We start from the raw sequence: 16014 nt of genomic DNA, 5'->3' as shown, positions 1-16014 counted from the left end.
TTGTGAAAGAAATCGGATGTAGGTATGATTTAAATGTCTGTTATTCTAGAGTTCCTAGTGCTGCTCTCTCTGTAGATTAAAAACTTCTGATAAAACGTTGAGCTTTTGAAATTTACTCTTTGAAAATTTCTTATGTAATTATGTATTTTATCATGTAAGGTCTTCACTATCCAGCTCCTCCCAGACTTTCTCACATAGCCTCTCTCTCGTAACTTCACATCCTCTTTTCATAACCACTGAGTCTAATCTGTGCTGTCTATATAGGAATGGATTTAGCCATGGTCACTGGAGTATGGGAAACCTACTAGAGGCCACTTCCCCCACCCCCCAAAAAACTCTGACTGTCCCTACTTTACCAGAAAGCTCCTCAGCTAGGGGTAGAGCCCTTAGGGGGAACTTTTAAAATGTCTATACCAGATTCCATTAAAGTTCTGAATCTGCCTTGAATAGTCACTGTTCAGAGATGTGTTTCTGTCAATAGAAAGTTCCACATGTGGCTGCGCAGTTGTGATGCATACCTTTAATCCCAGCACTGAGGAGGCAGAGGCAGGCAGACCTTTGGGTTCAAGGTCAGCCTAGTCTACAGAGCGAGTTCCAGGACAGCCAGGGCTACACAGAGAAAACCTGTCCCAGAAAACTGAACCAAATAAACAAAAAGAAAGTTGTACATGTAATACTAATTAATATGACTCTATCAGAAATTCTGAGGTAAAACATTTTAATATATATCTGAGGATGGCACAAAAATGCAGATGGCAATTCAACAGCATGGAGAGAGAGAGAGACCTGAAATATTACTTCCTATAAGCCTCCCCAGTGATGTTCACCCAATGACTCATTTTTTTCCAACAAAACATTTTTATTGATTATTTGGGAATTTCACATAATGCACCCCAATTGCACACACTTCCCCATCCTCCCAGGTCTGCCCCATAAAAAAAGAGAAGAAGAAAGAAAACCACAAAATGCATGTCCAATTTGTGTTGTCCATATACTCACTGGAGCGTGGTCAAACTCCCTGTGGCCATCCCCTTAAAGAAACTGAGTTCCTTCCCCACCCAGACCCCTTGACAGAATCTATCAGTTGTGGAGAGCTGCACCTCAGCATCCTTATCACACATTTTAAGAGTTCTCTTTGATGGCTTCCTCTGTAGCCTGTTACTTTTTTTGAGAGGTGTGGTGTGGTATGGTGGGGGTAAGGGTTGTCACAGAAGCCTTCTATGACTCTTTCTCAACTGTGAGTCTGCAGTCATCGATATCTCTGCAAAGGAGTCTTCCTTGCTCTTTAATAGTGGGAACGTGGACTTCCACATGGTTTCTTTCCGGCAACAGCATGGGTCATAGACATCCACATGGCCATTGGCATGAGCCATGGACCTTAGCATGGTCTCCAGTGGCGGTACAGACCATGGACATCAAAATGACCTTCTGCTGCAACATGACCATGGATACCACCATGGCCCTTGGTGTCAGCACAAGATCCTGCTGTCAGTTTTCAGAGAGTGACCCTCTGTCCTAGTATCAGCCTGGGTTGTGAAGGGATCTCTACAGGACACCCTCAGCCAACAACTCAACCAAATGCAACCCAGTCTGACCATTTAAAGCCTTGCCTGACCACAAAAGATGGCCAGTTCAGACTCCATATCCTCCATTACTAGGAGTCCTCACTAAGGCTGGTCACCCTGATAGATTCCAGGAAATTTCCACTGCTATCGATTCCCATACTGCCCCCCCAAGTACCCTCAAATTTCAGCTGTCTCTCCCCAACTCTCTTCCTCCATCCCTTCTCTGCGTCTGTAATTTATAGCATGGTTATCCTTTACTTTATGGCTAATAACCACTTGTAAGTATGTACATATCATGTTTGTTTTTCTGGGTCTGGGCTACTTCACTTAGGATGATCTTTTCTAGTTCCATCCATTAGCCAGTAAATTTCATGATGTCATTTTTTGCATAATTTTCTATTGTATAACACAAAGAATAAATAAAGACATGTTACAAGCAACATGCTATAGAAGATACAATGAATTCTGCTGGGGGAAGACTACACTGATGATATGGCACTTATAATTTTGAAGTGCCTCTCTTTGAAAAGTTAACATCTACCTGAAAGTTTCTCAGCTCATTACTGACCAGTGGCTTCAAGATTCTGACATTTCCAGACAAGATTGTGATGTACAAATATGTTGGAGCATGGTCATTGTTGTTCTGCAATTCACAAAACCGGTGGCCACATGTTGAACATGTCTGGGACTCTACACTCATTTAAAATAACTCAATAATATCAAAGACCTCCTAGGAGCCTCCTATAACTTTTTTCAAGGCTTCTTTCATTTCTTTATTTCGGAGGCTGTAGATCATGGGGTTGAAGAAGGGAGTCAAAACTGAGTAGAACAAAGTTGTGAACTTTTGCATGCCCTTTGCTTGTCCTGATCCCGGACTTACATATGTTATCATGACCGAGCCATAAAATAGGGCTACAACAGCCAGGTGTGATGAACAGGTGGAGAAAGCCTTCTTTGAGCCCGCACCCGAGGGCATCCGTATCACAGCCCTCAGCACTAAGGTATATGAACCAATAATGTAAAAAAATGTAGCAAAGATGAGGAGGGAGCTCATAGTGCCGCAGATGAGAACAGTGCCTGGGATTGGGACACAGGCTGAAGCTAGATCCAACAGGGGACCGAGGTCACAAAGAAAGTCATCAATCACATTTGGGCCACAAAATGGCAGTTGAGTGATGAGCATCACTGGGATAAGAAACCAGAGGAAGCCATAGACCCAGCAAAATATGATCAGGCTGCCACAGAACCTCGTGGTCATGACAGTGGGGTAGTGGAGTGGGCGACAGATTGCCAGGAACCTGTCATAGGCCATGATAGAGAGAAATAAACACTCAGTTGTCCCCAGGGAGAAGAAGAAGTACAACTGGAGTAAGCATCGAGTGAAGGAGATGCTTTTGGTTGTGGAGAGGAAGTTGACCAGCATGTTTGGCACATCAGAGTTGACATAGCATATCTCTAGGAAGGCGAAGTTGGCCAGCAGAATGTACATGGGAGTATGGAGCCGCTGATCCCGGTGCACTGCATATACAATCGCCATATTTCCAAGCAAAGTGAAAACGTAAACCATGAAGAATATGGAGAAAAGGAAGATCTGTATTTCTCTGCGGCAAGGGAAGCCTAAGAGGATGAAGTGACTCACAGTGTGGGAAGTATTTCTGGCTGCGGTCATTGTCTTCCAGTCTGTGAAGATTACAGATTAAGAAAACATGTTTCCTGACTCCTCTTCAAGAGAGTACATACACATTTCAGCTATGGGGCAGGGCATCCAAAATAGTGTTTTCTATTTGTTGTTTAATTGAACACCCCGATAACATTGTTGTTGAGATAATCTATATATTTATATTCATAATTATAAACCACTGGTCAGTCAAAATAGTATATATCAATAATCTTGTGAAACCTTTTTGAAACATATTTCTTCTTTCATTCCTTAGTGTATAGTTAATCTTGGAGAACACTGGTTTCAACAACTCAGAAAAATTTCTGGCAAAAGTTAAACTGATATCTCAGCATCTCTCTTAATTCACCTATAAAAATGAGAATATATTTGGTTTTCTGAGACAAGGTCTCACCATGTAGCCCATGCTGTCCTGGATCTCACTCTGAAGACCAGGTTAACCTTGAACTCACAGAGATCTACCTGCCTCTGACTCCTGAGTGCTGGGATTAAAGGCTTCTGCCACCACTGCCCAGCTAATATATTAAACAATACAGAGGAGAGAAAATGAGATTTAAGATTCCATATGCCTCCTCCTCGTCTAGGCTCTAGCCCAGTGATTCTCCATGACCTTTCCATCAAATACCTTCTTCCAGACCTACCAGATAAAGCCCAGGTCCCACATAACTACCCAGGTCCAGTCTGACCAACCCCTTCTATGCATCAGCCATCTTCTTGGTTTCAACCAGGAGCCACCCTACCTGCCACCACAAACAGGTCCCTTCTGCAATGAATTCAACCTCTCCACCCATTCAGATCTCCCACCTCCTCCTTCCTCTCCTCCTCCTCTTCTTTCTCTTCCTCCCCCTCCTCCTCGGGATAGCCTAGTGAGTCTTCCTGATCTGCCTATCCATTCCCTTTCTCCAAAATGCCATGTCTATCCCAGGTCCCATATTCAGTGTCCTGGATTAGTCTAGCCACACTTATCAGCACTTGCTGGTCTCTCCCTACAAATCTGCCAAACCACAGACCCTTCTATGACACGTTCAACCTGATTGCCCTGGTTCTGAGCAACAATATGATATCCAAGATGAAAAATGGTTCATTTTCTGGATTGGACCTCTTTGAAAGACCTCTATGGTGTGTGCTGCCCCTGGAGGCTACTTTGGTATCGGTGGTCTGCTGCCCAGGCTGTACTGAAGCCCCAGGTTTATGTGGATGTCTGTGATGTGGGTGTCTGTAGGATGCTGCAGGATGGTCCTACAGCAGCCAGGAGTTGTGTTGATGTCCATGGCCTGTGTTACCACTGTAGGCCATTTGAATTTCTGTGGTCTGTGCGGCAGCCTGAAGCCATGTTGATGTTCTTGGCCTGTGCTGCCACCGAGGGCTATGATGGTGTCTGCGGCCTGTGCAGTGGCAAAGGCTGTGTTGATGTCTGTGGTCTGCACTGCCACCAGAGACCATGCTGAGGTCTGTGTGGTGCGTGCTGACACCAGAGGCTAAGTGGATGTTTGTGGTCCATGCTGGTTTCAGAAACCATATGCATATCTATGATCTATTTTTCTGTTGACTGTAAAGGGCAAGGAAGCTACTTGCTGCAAGCTGCAAAAATACACAAAGTAGGATTTCAGCTGAGTATGACAAAGTTAATACCTGGAAGAAACCAAGGGCCTTCCAGAGGTTAAGCTTGAGGCTCAAGGAACCTTGGTGATATTTGGGTTTTGATTATCAGCTGTTTCCTGCTATGAGTTTCTTGTGTGCTATTGTAGCTTTTCCTTCATTTATTGGGCATCATTTCCCCTCTACTAAAGGAATATTTAGATAACCTGCGCTGACAGCTATGCACAGCCAGAACTCCAGTTCAAGCCTCCCCGTAATTAGCGTCATTGGCAGTAGCGGGTCAGTTCCATCCCCAGACAGAGGAAAAGTACCTTGTCACAGATACCTCTGTACTCTCTAAGAACAGATTTAAGTGTCCAGACTACCTGTTTGAGAAAGCCTGGTAGATGTGCCAAATAAGCTTAACTCTCTCCTTTCTCAAATCTTACCTCTAGTTCCAGATCTCCCTTTAACTATCACCAGAGGAATCTAGCAGTACACAGGTTGCCTAGCGACCGAGCACACCTACCTACCCCCACCCTGCAGAAAAATGGCAGATAGCTTGGACAGATAGGAGCCACAGGAAAAAAGGAGACAGTTTTATTTTATCTCATTGACTTATAGATTCTTAACATTTTGTACCAATCACGTTTAAGATTACAGTTGAACACATAAGATCCCTCTTCTTAGATATTATCTGAATTTAGCCTTTAGTTAATTCATTTCCCTATTGGTCACTTCCCTGTGGGGTTGCAAATAATAATTAATGGTTATTGCTTCTCTATGTGATTCTTATCACCCCTCTGTTTGACCCTGGAAGCCTGGCTTTGCACTGCCAAGGATTACTGCTTGTAAGTGTATCTATGCTGGGACTCCCAGGCCTTGGGAAGGATGGAGAAGATTTGGAAGAATAAATGACTGGACTAAGAGCTCGGTGTGCTGAGATTCTATTTCTTGAAAATAGTCCTCGCCGTTAGTAGTTCTCTCTCCTGAGCCCTTGGGATGTATAATATTAAGGCTGGTCCATCTAATATTATACAAGAGCTACTTTTGCCGTGGTATTGATGACTTCAGACTCACAGTTGAGAAAGAGGGACATAGAAAGCTTCTGTGACAATTCTTATCCCTACTGCCTGCCCTCCCTCCCTCGCAAGGAACAGCCTAGACAGAAAAACATTGAAGAGGACTCTTAAAAACTGTGATAAGGAGAGTGTAGCTCTCCACAACTGATGGCTTCTCACTGAGGTGCATGTGAGGAAGGACTCAGTTTTCTTTAAAGGACTGGCCACTGGGAGTTTGACCATGTTCCAGTGAATAAATGGGCAACACCAATTGGACTTTTATTTTTATTTTTCTTCTTTTTTTGTGGGGGGGGGAGGTCACAAGGGTGGGGGATAGACCTGTGAGGAATGGGAAGTGAGTTGCTAATGACAAGATACTATATATTTCTATCAGAAAACTTCTAGAAATGATAATCAAATTCAGCAATGTGGCAAGATACAGAATCAACTTGCACAAATCAAAATCTTTTCTATATACTGCCAACGAATACATAGATATGGAGATCACAAATGGACACCCATTCATGGTAGCCTCAAGGAAAATAAAATATCAAGGAAGTGAAGGACCTCTCCAGTGAAAACATTAAACCCCTGAGGAAAAAGATAGACACTGGAAAATGGAAAACTATCCTATGCTCACAGATGAACAGAAGTAATATCGTGAAAATTGCCACTTTTCTAAAAGATATTTACAGATTCAATGCAATCACAATCAAAATACTCATCTTATTCTTCATATAAATGGAACAACAACAACAACAAAACTCAAACAACCTATCCTAAAATTCTTATGGAACCACAAAAGACCCCAGAAAGCCAAGACAATCCTGATGAAAGAGAACAAAGCTGCAGGGATTACCGTTTCAGATCTTAAGATAAACAGCAGAGCTATAGTAATACATAATATGGCACTGGCACAAAAACAGGGCAGACCAATGGAACAAAACCAAAGATCCAAACATGAGTGCACCCAACTCCAGCCATTTGACAAAGATGACTAAATCATAGTCTGGATAAGATAAATTATTTTCAACAGATGATTCTTGGAAAAGTGGGTGCCCACATATAGAAGAACAAAATTAGACCAGTATCCACCACCTTGCACACAAACAACTCCAATGGATCAAAGACCTAAATCCCAAACCCGAAACACTGAAACTGCAACGAGAAAACATGATGTTTGTGCAGGAAAAGACTTCCTGAATAGGACTCCATTTGCCCAAGAATTTAGGCCAACAATTGACAAGTGGGACCTCAACACTGGAAAGTGAAGGAAACAGTCTACCAGGTAAATGGGAAGCCCAGAGAATGGGAGAGAATTTTTGTTAGCTATTCTCCTGGCAGAGGTTTAATATCCAGAATATATAAATAACTCAAAAGGTAAATAATAAAAATAGCAAATGACTTCTTAGAAAAATGGGCTTGGGACCTGACTCTGGAGTTTGCAAAAGAAGAAAACAAAATGGTTAAGAAATATTTTTTAAAAATGTACATCGTGGGAGCCCTCGTCGGCGCGCTCCCGGGGCGCGTCCGGCGGACCGAGGGAGGCGGACGTCTCTCCGCGCCGGTCCCCAAAGAGGGTGTCCCCCAGGCGCCCCTGGCCTGAGTGGCTCCCGCCGGGCGGCGGCGGCGGCGGCGGCGATGCTTGCGGACCCTCAGGGACCCGAGGACTAGGCCGCGGGACCGCGCCCCCAAGGGCCCAAGATCGTCTTTAGCAACAGAGTTGAAGATGACCTTGAACTCATCCTTCCTCTGCTTCCCAGGTGCTGGGATTACAGTAGCAGAAAGAGAATGAAAGAAGTAGATAATCTTGACAGTGTAAAAGAAGACTGGGTTTGTGAAACAGGATCTCCTGACAATCAGCCCCTCAATGATAATCAGCAAAGGAACTGTGACTATTTCGTTGACAGCCTTTTTGAGGAAGCAGAGAAGGTAGATATAAATATAAAATTGTGGAAAAATGGATTCACAGTCAATGATGACTTTAGAAGTTACTCTGATGGTGCAAGTCAGCAGTTTCTGAACTCCATCAAAAAGGGGGAATTACCTTCAGAATTACAGGGAATTTTTGATAAAGAAGAGGTGGATGTTAAAGTAGAAGATAAAAAAAATGAAGTATGTATGTCTACAAAGCCCGTGTTCCAGCCCTTCTCAGGACAGGGTCACAGACTAGGAAGTGCTACACCAAAAATCGTTTCTAAAGCAAAGAGTATCGAAGTTGAGAATAAAAGTGCTCTGTCTGCTGTTTCACTGAACAACTTGGAGCCCATCACCAGGATCCAGATCTGGTTGGCCAACGGGGAAAGGACTGTCCAAAGATTTAATGTTTCTCATAGGGTGATCCACATCAAAGACTTCATTGAAAAATATCAAGGATCTCAGAGAAGCCCCCCCCCCCCCCCGCCCCCCTTTGCCCTGGCAACGGCTCTTCCTTTTCTCAGACTTCTGGATGAGACACTGACATTGGAAGAAGCAGATTTACAGAATGCTGTAATCATTCAGAGACTCCAGCAAACTGCGGAGCCTTTTAGAAAACTCTGATAGTTTTGAGAGACTGAGAGAAATGATGGTTGGAAGTGGACATGCAGAAGTGGGAGACAGAAGTCAGTTTGCCTGAGCTTGTGGTTTGAGTGCTACTTAATTCCTTAGGAGGATGTTTAAATAATCACAAGTTAGGAGAGTAATGTATGGCTGGAAACCACAGTTAATGCACTTTTCTCAAAGGCCACTCAGAAAAAAATGTGTATCTTCAAATACTAGTTAACCAACATGATATATTAAATAGCTATATAATTAATCTTCATGTCTAAATTAGCAGAGTATTAGCATTGAAACATTATTTCCAAATAGCAAATATTAATATAAATGTTAGCTCTCCCAGTTTTTAAATAGCAACACATTAAATATTGTACATGACATGTTAAAAGCATCAATGTTATTATTGTATTACCTATACCTAACCCTCACAGCTTCTCAGTTTTCACTCTGTGATGACAAGAGATATTCAAGTATTAATTTAGCAAGAGTATCTAAGATGTATAATCTTTTAGGAATAAAATTGTGTAGCTTAGTACAATGTTAGTATTAATGTGCCTACACACTTTTCTATACCTTCTATATGTAATTTTATGGACTGAGGTAGATGGGTTCAGTGGTAGAGTATTTGCCAAGCATATATGAGACCCCAGGTTCAATCAATCCCCATCAAATTAAAAAAAAACTTTAAATATGAAATGTAAAAGCACTCACAAAAATTTTCCAAGAACCACAGTTGATTCTCTTCCTACTTTCTCCCCAAAAACTAAGAATTTATTTTTAGCTAACATTTGTAATTAGCCATTCATTTGCACCACTCAACTAAAATCTACTTTATCATATTACATATTTGTGAAGGTTTCTTAAATTCACAAAAAGTACACATTTTCTACTTCATATCACAGCAAACCTGTGTAGACATTCTAGGAAAACATGCTTAGTGTATTATACTTTTAACTGAAAACCAATTATGTTTCAATTTTCAGATTAAATCTCCGTGTTTGGAAATAAGTTAAATGAACTATTTTGCATATGATCTATTGAATTAAACTTTAAGTAATTAAAATATAAATAAAAATTAATAAAAACAAAAGTGAAGTATACATTGTAGCAAGGATTAAATGGCTCATACCAGCAACAGTATCCATAGGGTGCTGGATGTATGCTATAAACCTTTTATGTGAGTTATATGTATAATAGTATTAAAAACTCAAAAGTTTGGCCAGGTGATGGTGCATACCTTTAATCCCAGCACTCTGGAGGCAGACACTGGCAGATCTGAGTTCGAGGCCAGCCTGGTCTACAGAGTAAGTTCCAGGACAGCCAGGGCTATATAGAGAAACCCTGTGGGGTGTGAGGGGGAAACCTCAAAGCTTTCTAGTATTTATTCCTTTAAAACTAATAACTTCCAAGCTGCCCACAGTGGTGCGTGCCCTGTAGCTGTCGCTCACACCCTCACACCAAACTGAGAGAGGAGGGTCACTTGAGCCCAGGAATTCAGATCAGCCTAAGGAACATAGCCAAGTCCTGTCTCTACAGTAACAACTTTCAATCCTGGAGGGATGGCTCAGCAGTTAAGAGCACTGGCTGCTTTTGCTGTGGACCCAGGTTCAATTCCCAGCACCCACAGGGCAACTCACAACCTGTAACTCCTGATTCTAGGCATCCAGCTCCCTTTTCTGACCTCTGTGGGTACTGCACTCAAGTGATACATGGCAGGAAAAACACATATACGCGTTAATTTTTTAAAAGATTTAAATAAATAATAACTTCCAAAGCATGAAAAGATTTCTTGAGAAAGGTGATGTGTTTTTCCCAAAAGTTTGTCTGACAATGAATATAAATGAGTCTCACCTGTTCCTGTATTCACTATGTTGTAGTATCACTCACTTTATAGCCTCTAGAAGACAGCCTTTTTCATTGGTGAGAGTGAAAAAGAAACGTAACACTACATGATTAGTAAAGACATTCTGACAGAGGGTCATTTGGGAGTCCTTCCCAAAGGGCCAATACCCGGCCAAACATGGTAGCCCACATCTGTGATCATAGCACTTCAGAGGCTGAGGCAGAAGGATTACCATGAGGTCAAGGGCAGCTTGGGCTGCAGAATGAGACTGTCTTAAATCAACAAAGTCCATTCCTGCCACCTCCCACAAACACGGTTCACCGTGTCTGAGATGGTGCCAACTCCATCTGGAATCTCGAGTGATTCGTAGGTAGTTAGTGTTCTAACTGCAGGAGTTCTGTACAGGCCTGAGTCCTGTGGAAGTCCACGCTGTGTGCTTCAGCACAGACAGTGAACCACTCCACCGAAATGAAGCCTCTGCACCTGGCTTAGCTGCGCCCTCTTCCCAGGTTTACTCAGGCTGTTCTCTAAGCTGAACCATTCATGATGTAACCTGTGCCTTGGCGCTCAGCCACAGATGAGGCAGGACTAGACAGTGTGAGTGAGGTTTTAACTAAGGCTCAGGAATGCCAAGAGGGAACCCATGTGCCTAACTGGATGTCCTGGATCAGCCCTTTCTTTTGCAGTCCTGTTTTAAAGATGCTCTCTTCCCTAGCTCCAGCCTTCCACATGCTACACCCTGTCTTTTGGGTGGACAGTGTGGAGTAGAGGATGAAGGAGAGCATTTTCATTTTGTCCTTAACCTAGGAATTCAGCAGGTACATAATAGAAAAACTAAATATTTGTTGTCGATAATGTTTACATAGCAATATCAGAGCCCTCTTTAGCAAAATAGAAATAATTAGGATAGTAAAATCAATAATTTTATCTTTCAGATATAGGCAAAAACTTCTGATTGTTAATATGGTCAGGAATCTAAGGAAATGTTTCATATAGGCCTATCATGAAACCTTTCTATTTGCATAGTTGTAATTTATGAAAGGCCTCTCACAAGAATGTTTCTCATGTATCTACCAAAAAAAAAAAAAGCCTCCTTTGTGGATTTTCCAGTTTCTCATTAACCAGAAGCTACAGGGGGTTTCTTGTGTATCTTGTAGAGTACATGCCAGTGGGAAGTTCCAATAGGAAGAACAGTCATCAGCAATAACGTGTTTTTTTTTAAACTGTGAAAATGTTAGTGTAAATCATGTTCTTGATGATAATCATCTGATAAAGCTGTTTACTTGAAAATTCAGAAGTTGTGAAGTTGCTAGACTCCTTACTGCAGGTTGACTTTGGAAGCATAAATGGCCAAGGGAAGCAAAACCTGAAACGAATGAACATCTTAGGCGTGGAATGCAATCTGACCCAAGTCATTGCTTCAAATCCGTCACTAGTCCTTTATCTTGTGGATAAGATGGAAGTTCAGAAGTACATGTCTGATTTACACATCCGAATCTGCTAGCTAGTTTACTATGCATTCAAAGCTAAAATAATCTTACTTTGTCAGTCAGTGCACGTCATGATGTTTCCATACATTGACAATGCAGTATGTGTGTATTTATTTTAGTGCCTTAATATATTTTTGATGTGGTATTTTGCTAATGGTTAAATGAACTGTTCTCTTAAAACGCTGTTCATTGAAAGGGTTTGTTAAATGATTTACACTTGTTATAAAATAGTACATGTGAATGCTTTTGTCATTTTTTTTATTTGGCTAGGTCATTCAGTTTGAGAATCAGTGATTATTTATTAGATGCCTTTTCTTTAACCAATGTTATTTTCATGCTCAGAAATGTGAAAAAGTGATATTTTAGTACCAATCCAATGGTCATATTTGTTCTCATGACATAGCATGGAGGTTTATTAATACACTCCTTTGTTTTTCTTTGCCAAAGAATAAACCATTCTGGTAAAAAAAAAAAAAGTACATCGTCCCTAGCAATTAGGGAAACAAATGCAAATCACAACAACTTGTAGATTTCATCTTACCCCATCAGGGTGCCAAAGATCAACAAAATGACCTGCAGCACCTGTTGGAGGGAATATAGGCGAAAGGGAACCCTCAGTCACTGTTCATGGAATTGCACAATGGTGTAGCTACTGTGTAAATCAGTGTGGAGGATTCTCAGCTAAAGTTAAATCTGCCATACTACATCACTCCTTGGCAAATGCCCAAAGGACTCGACATCCTACTCTACAGATTCTTGCTTAGCCATGTTTGTTGCTGCTCTGTTCACAACAGCTAGGAAATTGAAACATCCTAAGCGTCCTTCATCCAATAAAAATGGATGATGAGAATTTGGTATATATACATTATAGAATACCTCTGATGTGTAGAGAAGGCTGGGCTTGAACTTGCCTCTCCTTCCTCCTGAGTGTCAGAGTTACAGACTCACGCATCAGTTTTCTTTCTACTCTCTCACTTTGTCCTCCTTTGGAGTGGGACCACCCTTTGTCTCTGTTCTAATCATGGCCATCTTTGGCCTTATCTTACATTTCGTTGCTCTGTAGTTGTTTATTGGCCTAGATCATTTCAAACTTCAGCTAAGTTTTCAGAGAGCATACTATGTTCTGGTAATCTTATCAATACAATGAACATTTTATAACATATATTTATATACCTGCATGGTAAAATATATTTAAAATCAGAAATACTATTCATTTTAAATAAAATCAAGGGACACTTTCATAAGTGAAATTTCACTGAATAGTGTGGGTACTATATCAGTAATCTAATTTATATATGAAGCTTATTAATTTAAATATGAAAATATAATTTTATCTCATTTTTAAATTAGAAAAGATGAATAACCAGGAAAACAGGAATCTGGTGATGTTCAACATACAATGAAATGATATTCAGCAAAACTGTTGGAAGGGAATGTCAACTTGTAAAAAAAGCTTTCTGCCAGACAGTTTAGAACAACCAGAGATTAAAAAAAATCAGAATCATTGAATAAAATCAGAGAGGAAGAAATAATAAATAAACTCACTTTTAAAGTCCGTCAGGACTCCCGGGCAGCCCTGTTAACATGCAGATTCCGAGTTAAAGCAATCAACAAGCAGAAAATGGTGGTTCTTTGTGTGGCAAAGGTTTATGTAGTTCTTCGTATTTAACAGAGTTCTTCACCTGTTAAGAGTTTATTTAGTTTTTTTAAATACATTTTTTTTGGTAGAAAAAGTAAATGATACCAAGTTATAGAAATATGGAAAGAAGCTGGGCGGTGGTAGCACATGCCTTTAATTCCAGCACTTAAGAGGCAAAGGCAGGTGGATCTCTGTGAATTTGAGGCTAGCCTGGTCTACAGAGTGAGTTCCAGGACAGCCAGGACTGTTTACACAGAGAAATCCTGTCTCAAAAAACCAAAACTGGGAAAAAAGAAATACAGAAAGAAACAAAACTGAAAATTAATAGCAGTGAGTATTACTGTTGAGATGACAGATTACTTTTTTCTTTCTACATGTCTATGCCTCAGAACATTTTAATGAATATATTACTAAATATTGTTTGTTAAGTGTATTTTTTTATAATCTGAAAAAATTCATTATACAACCGTGATTTTGAAAGAACTTACCTTTTCCAAGTACATTTTGTGATCTTTGCTGTTTCTAGAATGTGGAAAGCTGTGAGGAAGACCTTCCTTGAGTCAGGTTTGACTTACCGTGGAGGATACTATCACCCCTTCATTTGTTGCTTAGATTTCAAGCTGATAAAGGTTGAGGTAGAAGGGTGCCAGCGGAGCATCCTAAATGCTGTATTTGACTTTTGAGTGACCAATATCATTTCATAAGCACAAAGATTAGAAGTCAAGTTTCAATACGTCATTGTAACACTTCAGGGTGTGATGCCCATTGGTTTCTGAATAAGTCACTGTAACACTACAGGGAGTGATGTGTAACCTCCCTGCAAACAGGCATCGTGCCCTCATTCTAGGTTTCTTTCCTAAGAGAAACAAAAATGTAAACGCATTAGTAAGTTTACATCAGTAAGTCGAATTTTGAGGAGAATGATGAAGGTTAGAAGAAAGATCACAAAGCCGAAATAACAGAGAAGATTGAGTAACAGAGATATAACCAGTTTCAATGTGCTCTTTTGCATTTTTAGTTGATGCAACCTGTGAGTAACGGTCCATTTTAAAGCCATAACTGTCGGGTAGAAAGGTTCTTTTGTAAACTCACGTTTCCATGTTGCAATTGTAATATGGATTTTCCACGTTCATTTACGGAGTAGGGACATCTGTTCTTTGTTGAGGCCATGGGCTCAGGCACTGACTGAGAATAAGGACCGTGTCTTCAGATGAGCAGGCCTCTCCTCTTAATCCCCTCTGTTCTCAGAGCTCTGTCCCTTGGGTTTACATTTGGAATACATTTGAGTTTTTTATTTCTAGTTGGAGAATATGTTCTCCCATTCCTGCTAGCAAAGGTAATAATGAAAACTTGGGTTATTTGCTTGTCCCTGGTGTAGCTATTGTTGGACCAAAGCCAATTTACTTAATAAAGGGTTCTCTTTGTTGAAATTGCCTTAGGGGAGTGGACACTACCACAGGGACCCATTCTTTTGACAAATTTGTTTCATATATCTGATACACTTATTCTCATATTGGAGCAAGGATTCTTTCATCTGAACTTCTGAGCCACATTTTCTGTTCAAGGGAAAGTCTACTTCATTTAATTATCTTTAAATTTATTACATGAATCCAAAAGTCTGTGTTCAGAATTGACCTATGTGTCATATGGACAATTGACATTTGTTAAAAGCTTGTTACATGCCATGTACTGAGAGGAAGAATATCTATGAATAAAAATTTTAATTGCCATAATAATAATAATAATCCATGATCTAGTTCTAAACTAGTGCTTTATTTTATAGATGAAGTCATTGACGCTTAGATAAATCAAATAATCTCATACAAGGAAGGCCAACATCTGTATTTGGTTCCTTCTGACAGAGAACTTAAATTCTTAAACATTAAATTATTCATCCTAGATTTTGACTTGGAAAAGAAAGAAAACAATATTGATTTTTGGAAGTAGGCTGTGATAGTTAATCTTGATTGTCAACTTGATTGAACCTGGAATAAACTACGAGACAACTCAGGGAAAGTATGTGAAGGCATTCCAGGTAAATACCTTGATTAGGGAGAACACCTTCCCACAGAGGGTGGTACCTTCCAGCAGCAGTCTATATGTAAAGACATCCCAGGAAAAAGCAGTACTGCCATGCCTTTCCACCTTCACTTCTTACTGGTAAGTAATCTATCCTGTTGCTGATGACTCCATCACCATCCTTCACTGCTATTGGAACTCAGGTTCTAGTATGGACTAAAGACCAGTAGTTCAGGTACTAGGGATGGTCAGCTGAAGGGTGTTGTTTAGAGTCACCAGCCAGATGCAGAGGGAGCAGGAGATGAACATGCCATGCTAATAAAGGTACCACCATGTGACAGAGTGCAAATAAGGAATATGGATTAACTTAAAACATAAGAGCTAGTTAATAATAAACCTATGCTATTGGCCCAGCATTTATAATTAATATTAAGCCTCTTGTGGTTACTTGGGAGCAACTGCCAGGACACAGAAAAACTTGGTCTACACACCCCTTCTCCCACTGTTAGGAGTCTCATAAAAACTCCAAGTTAAACAACCAAAGCATGTATGCAAAGGACTTATTGTAGACCCATACAGGATCCATATTTGTTGCTTCAGTCT

At 40.6% G+C, this 16014-nt stretch overlaps 1 protein-coding gene and 1 pseudogene across 1 annotated transcript; one reads left to right on the top strand and one right to left on the bottom strand.

The window, feature by feature from the left end:
• Positions 1-703: 703 nt before the first annotated feature.
• LOC102911525 (olfactory receptor 11H6-like) lies at positions 704-14597 on the bottom strand. Its single transcript, XM_076544058.1, has 4 exons — positions 14485-14597; positions 13968-14248; positions 13299-13435; positions 704-3592 (listed from the first exon to the last, which is right to left on the bottom strand). Exon 4 carries the CDS (start codon positions 3232-3234, stop codon positions 2296-2298), a length of 939 nt encoding a protein of 312 aa, XP_076400173.1. The 5' UTR covers positions 3235-3592; positions 13299-13435; positions 13968-14248; positions 14485-14597; the 3' UTR covers positions 704-2295.
• Positions 7640-9642, top strand: LOC143267360 (UBX domain-containing protein 2A pseudogene; annotated as a pseudogene).
• Positions 14598-16014: the final 1417 nt, after the last annotated feature.

Source organism: Peromyscus maniculatus, chromosome 9 (assembly GCF_049852395.1).
Source record: "Peromyscus maniculatus bairdii isolate BWxNUB_F1_BW_parent chromosome 9, HU_Pman_BW_mat_3.1, whole genome shotgun sequence".
Lineage (NCBI taxonomy): Eukaryota > Metazoa > Chordata > Mammalia > Rodentia > Cricetidae > Peromyscus > Peromyscus maniculatus.
The sequence above is the reverse complement of the archived record's forward strand: the minus strand, read 5'-3'. Positions and strand labels throughout refer to the sequence as shown.